The sequence below is a fragment of the Cyclopterus lumpus genome, chromosome 18 (genome assembly GCF_009769545.1).
Source record: "Cyclopterus lumpus isolate fCycLum1 chromosome 18, fCycLum1.pri, whole genome shotgun sequence".
In the NCBI taxonomy this organism is placed as follows: domain Eukaryota; kingdom Metazoa; phylum Chordata; class Actinopteri; order Perciformes; family Cyclopteridae; genus Cyclopterus; species Cyclopterus lumpus.
In genome coordinates this window covers 4,756,101-4,766,979 of record NC_046983.1, presented here as the reverse complement: position 1 = coordinate 4,766,979, position 10,879 = coordinate 4,756,101, and the positions used below count along the sequence as shown (strand labels likewise).

Below are 10,879 nucleotides of genomic sequence, written 5' to 3'. Positions count from 1 at the left end.
ACGTCCCGCCTGGGGTCCTTCTCAGCAACACCCTTCCAAGATGGCAGCCAACAGTAGCAGCACGGGCAGCAAAGCCAGCATCAGCGCCGGCGGAAAACCGTCCGGCCCGTCGGCCGAGCAGGTACTTTCACCTCCACCTCGGGCTGCTTTAGTCGGGCCGCTCGCGGTTGCTGCCGCTGGTTCGAGTCCCAGGGACCGGAAGCCGCTGATCCAACTGCCGGTTATCTGAAGCTAACGTTAGCTTCCTCACCGCCACCGTCCTGCTTCCTCACCACGGAACGTGACAACAGAGCGAGCCGGCCTTAAATACGATGTACATTTATATATGTTAACGTTACGTCATCTAATGGTGAACACGAGACAGTGGGAGGAGCTATTTTTATCACTGAGACCATCAAACACGATTCAGACGTCAAGTATTCAGATTACTGTGTAATACTCCTGAATACCGTGTCATACTCCTGAATACCATGTAGTACTCCTGAATACTATGTAGTATTCCTGTATACTATGTAGTACTCCTGTATACTATGTAGTACTCCTGTATATTATGTAGTACTCCTGAATACTATGTAGTACTCCTGTGTTCAAAATGTTGCTTTTGTAGTACAATACAGAATCAGCTAACTGGGCCTGATACTAATGATAATTGAACTTTTAATTATTCTGCCTATTAGTATATAAAACCTTCCACTACCTACTCAGTTTAAACCCTAGAAAATATTAGTCTGTGTCAAATCGTACGGAACCAACTAAATATTTGAATATATTTGTACTTAACAAATAGTCCATTCATCTAAAAAAAGAAAGAATTAGTGTGTCTACAATATGTGAAAATCTGATTATTTGTTGTTAAAACATACTGGAGTTAATTAGTAGATCAACTGCCATACATCCAAAATACTTGATTTATAAGAATACAAAATTAAGAATCATCACTACAGCACTGGTGCGTCTGTTAACGTTGCTGACGGTGCGTTTCTGTGTAACAGGTGGTGGCGACATTTCAGAGGATGCGTCAGGAGCAGCGCGGCATGGCGTCTAAATCTGCAGAGCTGGAGATGGAGATCAACGAGCACAGGTTGGTATCTGCAGCCGTGACTCCAAACAATAGCATAAGAATATGTCCTAATATTAACTTCACTTATCCCCCCCAGCTTAGTAATTGACACCCTGAGGGAAGTGGACCCTTCGAGGAAATGCTTTCGTCTCGTCGGAGGAGTGTTGGTGGAGCGGACGGTAAAAGAAGTTCTACCAGCCTTGGAAACCAACAAAGAACAGGTGATGGATTAAATTATTAATTAATTGTTTAAATATTTATTTAAATGCTTTCCTTTTAGAAAGTGCATACTTGTAACCTTTTAATCCACTCATAAGTTACCTTCTAATACATTAATACGTAAGTCAGGCGTGGATCTAAAATTCCCTTCACAAGAACAGGTCTCATTCTCTTTCCCCCCTTTTTTTTTTTTTTTCTCTCCTCAGATCTCCAAAATAATCGAGACCCTCAACACACAGATGCAGACGAAAGGTCGGGACCTCACGGAGTACAGGGAACGCTACAACATCCGGTTGATGGGCGAGGGCGAAGGAGAGGAAAAGGCATCATCCAGGGACAGCGAAGGGGGCGGGTCTAAAAGCGGCGCTGGCGTTCTCGTGTCGTAATAACAGACGGGCGACCGGAGGGCCTTTATGATTTCTGCAGTACTGAAGAAAAAAAAATGGTTGGAGACATTAAAATCTAGGGTTTCAAAATGGAACTTTTCACAGGAAAAAACATTTTGGTTTTGATTAAATTTCCGCTTAACATACTTCACTTGGCATTGAAGTTATTTTGCAAAAGACACAAACTCACTACACATTGTGTTGCATGTGTGTGAATGCCGGTTAACATCTACGGCTGTTTGTCTTACTTCTGCCTTTTAGTGTCGCTGACTATTTTTAATTTCTGAAATACTTTCAAGTTTTAGTCTTACTCACATTTACAAATGAGCAAATTCATGTTTTACTGTATCACATTACTGAAAAAAAAAATATTTCCCCAATATAAGGTTTAATTCTCAAAGGTGCTACATAATAAAAAGTCCAAAGCCTACAACTTACTAGAGGGCACATGGTCATTAAATTAAAACTACATCACAGTTAAAACACGTATTTCGAACCAACAACTTCAAAATTAGGTGTGAAACAATTTCAAAGGGCCCTGAAGAAGGTTGAGCTTAACAAAAAAGCAGCACCTCGAAGGCATTTGGACAACATCGGTTATGAGCACGAACAAGAGAATATACCGATAACGTGTCACTGTAGATCAAAATGAATGCGTCTCCTTTGTTGAGTGAACCCCCTCGTCAGCCGGGCACCGAACGGCGAGTTTGAAGTCGGGATGCGACGTTGGTTATTGTTTCGCACGTGTGTGACCAGTGAGCCGCCACCACAACCTCAATATTTAACTGCCTTTGAAAACATCTGTGAACGTTGTCGTGTTCTTTATGATCTGTAGCACACGCTTGAGCTCGGTTAAATTCATTTGTTAACTCGGTCTAAAAACTGAGGGAATGCGGCATGTTGTAGTAAAGACGCACGTGTTTTTGTTGATGGTCGTGAATAAAAGAATGTCAGAATTGTGCTTTTTGTGTGGCGTCTTGATTCCTGGCTCCTGTATGCACTACTCATCATCACCGATGTACCCTTTTCCACAACGTTAAACATGCATGAGCAGCATCCCGTGCATGTGTTCGGTAAATCCGATGTTTCAGCTCGCCCCAAATGTAACAATGTGATTTGTGAATTGGTAATGATGCACTTATATTAAAAGAAGAGTTGACAAGACTTCCTTCTTTCTTAGTCCCAGATGTGTCTGCTTGACTGATTGATGAAAAGATTCTATATTTTCATACACGGTATAGTTCACATTTGTGGTTTTCTTGGGGAGTAAGGCAATATATTTTTTTTTTTTAAATGATTATCTCTTCTATTTGGATTCTTTGATAAAAGATAAAGCTGCATTAAATTGCCCATGTGATTTAATAAGCTTTGCATTATTGGTTTGAGTCAAATTTATTTTTGAAGATTAAAATGAACGTCGCAGAGAAGAGGATGACGGTCCACTCGTATGTGATTATTTAGCAAAATATATGGACATTCAAACAAAAGATAAAATAAAAAATCCACACCGACGAGGATGGGATTCGAACCCACGCGTGCAGAGCACAATGGATTAGCAGTCCATCGCCTTAACCACTCGGCCACCTCGTCTTATAGACTCCATCTCCAAATCGCGAAACATTTTATAGAAACATATCCTGAGTCTAACGTCACTTTTACTTTCACACCGTCGCCGTCGAGGATGTCGTGACAACATCCCCGATATGAATCCCCCCCCACGCGTGACCCGTCTGAAACTAACATCCAGCGGGGCTACGGGACCGGATCCGGCGGCGCCTTTACTCTCGGCATTACGGTCGTTACGTAGAGACATGCGCCGCCGGTCGCAGCAGCAGCAGAGTGGTAAACAGCCGTGTTGTCTTTCGATGGAGATCAACCGGAAACCGGATTTACATTCGTCGTTTCATCCGCGCTGTCGAGGCCCGTGCGGGGGGTGGAATATCAGAGTAACAGCCGTGCCACGAACCAGCGGTCGTTTCCACTTCCAGCCCGGTAGGCTGCGGCGTTAGCGTGTCGGTAACGTTAGCGGACAGAAATAGCCTCTCTCTCCCGGTGCTTTGTGCGCGCTCGTCGGTCCGCTTGCGGGTTTTCTCTGGAATGCATCTCTCCAAGAAATGCTCCGTCTTCAAAGTGGTACTGAGTGCTCTGCTGATCGTGGCGCTCCTGCAGCTCATATACCTGTCCTTCCTCTCCAAGTTCCACGGTAAGCAGCAGCGGTACCGGTACTTTGAGCTCTTCGGAGGCTCCGGGGGCAAGAAGAATGGGCACCCCGAGAAAAACTCTCGGAAGGAGCGCCTGAGGTACTCGCTGTCCACCGGGGGGATCTTCGACAACAGCGGCCAGTACCGGGTGTACAAGAACTTGATCAAGAGTGATTTCACCACACACCTGAAGCCCGGATCCGACCCCGGCTCCGGTGTCCTGGCTTTAGCCACGCACACGACCATCAACAACCTGCACCACCTGGAGTCCCTCCTGGACAGGTGGCACAGCCCGCTCTCCGTGGCCATATTCGCACACGGGCAAGATGTCAAGTTCGCCACGGCTCTGGCCTACGCGCTCAGCTTCTTCTGCCCTCAGATCCAGTCGCTGGTGGACTTCCACCTGGTCTGCCTCTCCGGGGAGATGGCCAGCTTCCCGGACCAGGACCGGGAGCACTTTGCGGGGCTCGAGGACTGCGCCTCGGTGTTCTCCAGGCTGGAGACCCACCGGGACAAATACAAGAACTACGCCATCGGCGGCAACGTCTCCTACCCCAACAACCTGCTGCGCAACGTGGCCCGGGGGGCCACGGAGACCTCCTACATCCTGGTCATCGACATCGACATGATGCCGAGCGCGGACCTGCACCAGCATTTCCTGGCCATGGTGATGACGCGCGAGCCGAGGGGCGACGAGGTGTTCGTGCTGCCCGCCTTCGAGATCCGCCACGCCCGGAAGATGCCGGCCAACAAGGCGGAGCTGGTGCAGCTCTACCAGGTGGGTGAGGTCCGGCCCTTCTACGAGGAGCTGTGCCCCCGCTGTCAAGCCCCCACCAACTCCTCCCAGTGGGTCAACAGCCACGTCCGGGAGACGGGCACCCTGGAGGTGTCCTACACGCTCACCTGGACGGACCCCTGGGAGCCGTTCTACATCGGGCCCCACACGGTGCCCCTCTACGATGAGGACTTCAAGCAGTATGGCTTCAATCGGATCAGCCAGGTGTTGTACAATTTAAAAATGTACTTCTCGCTTTTGTCTTCTGTGTTACTTGTTTTGTCCAACAAAGTGTTCAAAACCCAAAGATATTACGTTTACCATCAATAAAGAGTATAGAAAACAAACAGTCACACTCAAGAAGCTAATCGTGATACTTTCACTTTCAGAAATGACTGAAATAAGGGAGAAATACACATTTAACACTCTAAAAAGTCTCTCAATTGAGGTATCAGAGTAATTTCATACATATGTTTTGACTGAAAGCATACTTTACAAAAAGGGGGGGTGTCATTTGAAAGGTAGTTCACCAAGCAGGGGCAGTCTAATGAAAGGTGCATTATGGGAAGCATGAGATCCAGTGTTTCGAGAGTTTGACCCACACTAAGGACTCAAAGTCTTTCTGCCTCCCCCCTCCTCCCTGCAGGCCTGCGAGCTCCACGTGGCCGGATACAGGTTCTCGGTGCTGAGCTCGGCCTTCGTGGTGCACCGGGGCTTCAAGATCCAAGGGGAGTTCCACGCCAGGAAGGACGAGGAGAACAAACGCAACCGCGTTCTGTTTCGCAGCTTCAAAGAGGGCCTGAAGACCAAATACCCGTCCTCCAACCGCCGGTGCTGAAACCAGAGGAGGACCGCACATCCCGCCTGTCGCCGTCTAGTGAGATCCAAGTTCTGCCCAAATGAAAACGAACGTGTTTCTTATTTTAAGCAGATTTAGCTCCTCTGGGAGTGAGCAGCAGGGAAAAAGGTTCTCTGGAGGCTTCAGAGAACGTCCTGCTGGCAAGGACAGATTGGAAAGCTGGCTTGCGGCTTTAAAAAAAAATCTAATGCAAATCTGAAAAATCTAGATGCCATTTGATCGACATTAAAGTTAAAGCACGTGTTTCTATTTTAAAACACGTTTGAGCCGGTCCAGAAATAGTCTCAAAGAGAATTCACTAACAGGAAGTTAAGAGGCTCAACTTTTCGTGACGGCTGATCAAAGATGGCCTTCTTTCCCAAAGTCCAACTGATCGTCTCTTTTTGTCGTCAGAATTTTTCGATGCAAATGTAGGAAACAATCATGAAACTGTAAAAATATATAATTCTCTCCTTTTTGTTTTTTTGCTTACATTTCATTTGAACGTCGTGCTAATCAATGACGTGGTGCGACCACCAGGTGGCAACAAGTACTTGAGTGTGAAGTGCAGAGTTGCAGTATTTAATATATATATATATATATATATATATATATATATATATATATATATATTTAAAAAATATATATATTTTTTAAAAATATATATATATATTATATTATATATGATATTAAAAAAATATATATATTTATTTCCGCTTGAAGTAATTGTTGGCAACACTACAGCAGAACACAGGGATTACACAACATATATAAATGGACTGTCGGCACATTTCGGACGTTCTCGGCACCGTGCGAGCGCCTGTTCTGCCGGGAGAGATTACTGAGGACAACGAAGCACCGGGGAACTTTACATAGAACATTGTACAACACTACGATCACGCCAACACTGGAAAACTACTGTATTGCACTGCGGCAGATCCGCTGGTAGTTGGTTAGATTGAAGCAGACGATGGGATGGAAGATATCAAATGATTGGTTTTATACCTCATGCAGCACTTACAGTATTAAACATCAACTCCTCTTCTTCGACACTCAGCAGATGGACTGCAAAGTATGCTTCGACAAAAGGTGTTTGGTTACTTTTAGGTGTTAAGTTGATGTGTAAGTGTTGATTTTGGAGCACACTTGTGGTGTTTGATATATTTGGTTGAACTTCTTTTTTTTTTTTAAATAACCCAAAGCAGGAAAACTGTAGCACGAAATTGTGTTTGGTGCGGGGGGACAAAAAGGTTGTTTGGTATGGAATATATTTAGTTTTAGAACCACTTTTTAAATGATTTATTTGGTATTTTTTGGAGTGAGATCCATTTAAACATATTACTTGTGTGGTATTTTATTTCAGTGTCTCTTCTTCTCCATTTAGTTTTGTGTTATAATATAATGCCCGATTTGTATTGTTGGATTTTCTATTAAACTCACAGGATGACTTTTATTTGACTGTCAGTCATTATACTTTTATTATTATTATACAAGCTATAGTTACAACTACTGAACAAGCTCTTTGAACACTTATAAATGTAATCAATTAATCAACTAAGGACAAGTATATTAAGAGTGTTTCTGGAAGTATTACTTAAAAAGAAGGCGAAGGAAATGAGGGCTAAAAATAGCGTAACGTTATGATGTAAAAAAAAAACCGAGATATCAGGTGGAGTATCGTTCACCAAGCACTTGACGGGGTTGACATTTACCTGTGGTGTAACATGGCTTAAGAAGGGGGTTTAAAGGCATCCCTGCACCGATAGCATTAGCATGTGGTGGGTGATTATACAGCGAGTGAGGTCAGCATCCAATTAAAAGCTCCTTTTTAGTAATTGGGGAACTGTATTAAAGTGGACTTCAAGGAACCCTTAACGAGGATGTGAATTACTTCTGTAATGGGGCCTAGACAGCCACACCACCCGAGTGAGTGAAGAACAACTATTTAATATCTGTGTGACGTGGGGAAACTTAAAAAAACATCACTATCTGTGCTCAAAGTGTTGACCGGTGAACTGGCCAGCTGCCATCTTGCCATCGGAACCACGTGTGACATTCGCCACTTGACAAAACCGCCGCAGTGGCATTTCGTGGCTAAGCCTGCATTAGCGGGCTCAGTGGTGAGCCGGTGCATGCGAGAGCCGGCCTGCACGCAAACGCTTTAGACGGGCTTTCGTTGAGCGCACCTAATCGCCCTCCACCTGATGGGAGCGGCGTGACGGTTGTCAAATATCTGTCACTTTTGCTTTTTTTCCCGGGGTCAAGTTATCGAGCCGTCGTCTCCGAAGATCTCACGTGCCGACCAATTATTTTAATACGTCACGTTGGTATTAGTGCATCTAAATAAACCTTGTATTGTTTTTATAAGTATATTTTCCACTCTCCTTTGGGCTACGGAAATCATTCTTCTCTCTCAAGGTTGATGTAAAAATACATAAATTAACAGAAAGACTAATTTCCTGTTTTCCTCCGTCTTTCTTCTTCATTTATAATGAAATGAGTTTTGCATCTTGGAGAGCAAAGTACATGCATCGATTGAACGAGTTAAAAAAAAAACAAAAAAAATCCCACTGAAAGTAGTTGCTTCCCCCGCAGCGTGCGCCTCCTTCAACAGCCCGTCTAGTTCCTCTACTCGGTTCCTCTACTCGGTTCCTCCTCCCCATAACTCCCCCTGTCCCGGGTGTTAATAATGTGGCAGAAGGTGCAGAAATGTTAGGCGGGGTTAGCCCGTGTGGATCAGGAGAGGCAGGTTTGGTGAGGTAAAGTGGGGTTACATCGACAGCTTTGGGGAGCGGAGGCTTATCTGGGTCAGAGAGCTTTACGACATAAGCAATTAGGGCCGCCCTCTCTTGTGTACGCTAGCAGGAGGGAGGCCTCCCGCCACCTAGATTAGCCGCCCCCGCTAAGGCCAGGAAAACTCCTCGGCTTCTGGCAGTGGAGGGGAACCAGCTGGAGGGCGAGATGAGCAGGCGGTGGGTGAGGGCCATGAGAGCAAAGGGTCAACATGCGGGCGCATGTAGACATGCGGGCCCTTCTGGGTCAGTGAATGGGGGGTGGAAGAAGGAAGGAATCGATGACCCGTGCTGATGAAAGGAAACGAACCGGTTGTGTGTCCGCTGTAGTGCGTTTAACGGTCTGAATGGAAAGAGGACCGTGGAGGATGTTGAGGCCACTCGGCTTAACGGCGGTGATTTCTTCTAATGAGACACTTGACTGGGAGGATTTGCAAGTGATTAGTCTGAATGCTTTCAGAGGATGCTCTAAAGACATGTTTCACATGTTTCAACTGTGTGTGTGTAAAAAAAAAAGAGGGGATTTTTGAATGTATTGTTTCAGAATACTGACTTACGAATTACAGATTGGATTACAGGCGTCGAGGAAACTTTAAGAGTTCAGCTGCTACTCCCTAAACTTCCCCAGTAGAGAAGTTAAACACAGGTTGAGACAAATTGGAATTTAAGTATAAAGACACAATTTGACTGAGGTCTGAGATTCTGGTTGTAAAAAATAATTAGTTAGTGTCTTGGTTGATCAATAATTCGCTCTATTTTCTCCTGATTGTGTCGTCCAATCAATGATACAAATCCCCCCAATTTATTGCACTTTACATGATATTTAATAAAGAGAAGCAGCAGATAGTCACTAATTGTTTCAGCTTTAGAAACGTTGCAAGATAAAAGCTTCAAGTGGGAGAACTGTCGCTTCTTGTGTTACTGAAACTGTGTGTTGAAGTAGTTCCATATTATGATTATATTATTACTATTCTTATAAGTAAAACAAAAGAAGAAAAAAGATACAACTTTAAGAGCCTAGTTTGACATCCTCAAATGTCTTTTTTTAAAGGAAGTTGAATATATGAAACAGAGTAAAGCGGCGTATATCCTCACTTTAGAAAAGCAGGAACCAAGTTGTGTTTGGCATTTAAAAGAATAAAAAGAAGCCTGAATGCCTTCTCCATATCAACATACTCGACTATGTCTTCTTCTATAAACACCTGGCTTCCTTCCTTGTATAACTTCCTCGCACACGTGTCACGTGTTCATTATTGATTACCATTATTGATTACCATTATTGATTACCATTATTGATTACCATTACCGAACGCGGCCTTTTTCCTGACATTGCAACCACGCGCCTCCCTCCGAGATGCAGCCATCCGTTTCACTTAAACGAGTGAAGGCTTAACTGCAGCCGATGCCGGCTTTGGGAGAAGTTTACCTGTCTGCTTACTGGAACAAAAAGCTTCTCGTGGCAAAGGGCGCGCATATCAATGTGCCTCTAAACCGGGTGCTCTTGGATGCCCGGGCTGCCCGCGTCTTAAATGTATCCAGCTAACGCCAGACGATCCGCGCTGGAGGACAGAAGTAATGAGACGTGACACCGCCGGGGGGAGAGAAAAGGAGGCCTAACAGATCGAGGTAATCCCTCTCACCGAGCTCTTAGCCTCCCACCCCTGCTGTCACATGAACCCAGCGGGAAAACACACAACAGACATGTCCACACACACACACACACACACACACACACACACACACACACACACACACACACACACACACACACACACACACACACACACACACACACACACACAGTGTAACCGTTAAAAGGCATCATGCTTATAGGTGCTGTGGTGCAGAAGATTCTCACACACACACACACACACACAGTGTAACCGTTAAAAGGCATCATGCTTATAGGTGCTGTGCTGCAGAAGATTCTCACACACACACACACACACACACACAGTGTAACCGTTAAAAGGCATCATGCTTATAGGTGCTGTGCTGCAGAAGATTCTCTCTCTCTCTCTCTCTCACACACACACAGGTGAGTAACCATTAAAAGGCATCATGCTTGCATAGGTGCTGTGGTGCACTGTGCTGCAGAAGATTCTCAGACACACGCACACAGACACACACACACACACACTCCAATCGATCGACGCCGTTTGGGACCAGATGACGGACACCCGATGTTTACACAACACATCCCGGCTGTGTGCCCACAAGCTCTCAGAGATTACCTTGGAGGGCGTCAGTGATATCACACATGGATTCTATATTTTAATTTTTTTTTTTAAAAAGTCGATCCAAAAAGCAGCGCGAAAAGATTCAAATCGAACAAATTCCATCTACACGGAGGTTTGATCCGACACTTACGCTAGTTAATATACTTAATATAGCGGTTGCAACACGGGAGATTAACTGGGGTTTATATGACAGATTCAATTTTAGTTGAGTGGGTCAGCCGTTGTATCAAAGGATCACACGACGTGACAAAATCAATATAAGCTATTAGTGGCCGATCTGGTTTCACTACGATTTAATGATTTCTCTGGCTCGTCAGAGTTTGAGTAACATCAGTTTCATACGAGAGACTCATATTTAGTGTTTCATG

The 10,879-nt window shown here is 44.8% G+C and overlaps 2 protein-coding genes and 1 non-coding gene across 3 annotated transcripts; 2 read left to right on the top strand and 1 right to left on the bottom strand.

The window, feature by feature from the left end:
* Positions 1–14: 14 nt before the first annotated feature.
* On the top strand, positions 15–2,626 carry pfdn2 (prefoldin subunit 2). The gene is made up of 4 exons (XM_034557123.1): positions 15–121; positions 993–1,081; positions 1,158–1,281; positions 1,486–2,626. The coding sequence occupies exons 1-4, from the start codon at positions 41–43 to the stop codon at positions 1,663–1,665; spliced, it is 474 nt and encodes a 157-aa protein (XP_034413014.1). The 5' UTR covers positions 15–40; the 3' UTR covers positions 1,666–2,626.
* A 547-nt stretch (positions 2,627–3,173) lies between these two features.
* On the bottom strand, positions 3,174–3,255 carry trnas-gcu. Its single transcript has one exon. It is a non-coding gene; the product is annotated as a tRNA-Ser (tRNA).
* Positions 3,256–3,338: 83 nt separating this feature from the next.
* Positions 3,339–6,044, top strand: b4gat1 (beta-1,4-glucuronyltransferase 1). Its single transcript, XM_034557199.1, has 2 exons — positions 3,339–4,866; positions 5,288–6,044. Exons 1-2 carry the CDS (start codon positions 3,763–3,765, stop codon positions 5,477–5,479), a joined length of 1,296 nt encoding a protein of 431 aa, XP_034413090.1. The 5' UTR covers positions 3,339–3,762; the 3' UTR covers positions 5,480–6,044.
* Positions 6,045–10,879: the final 4,835 nt, after the last annotated feature.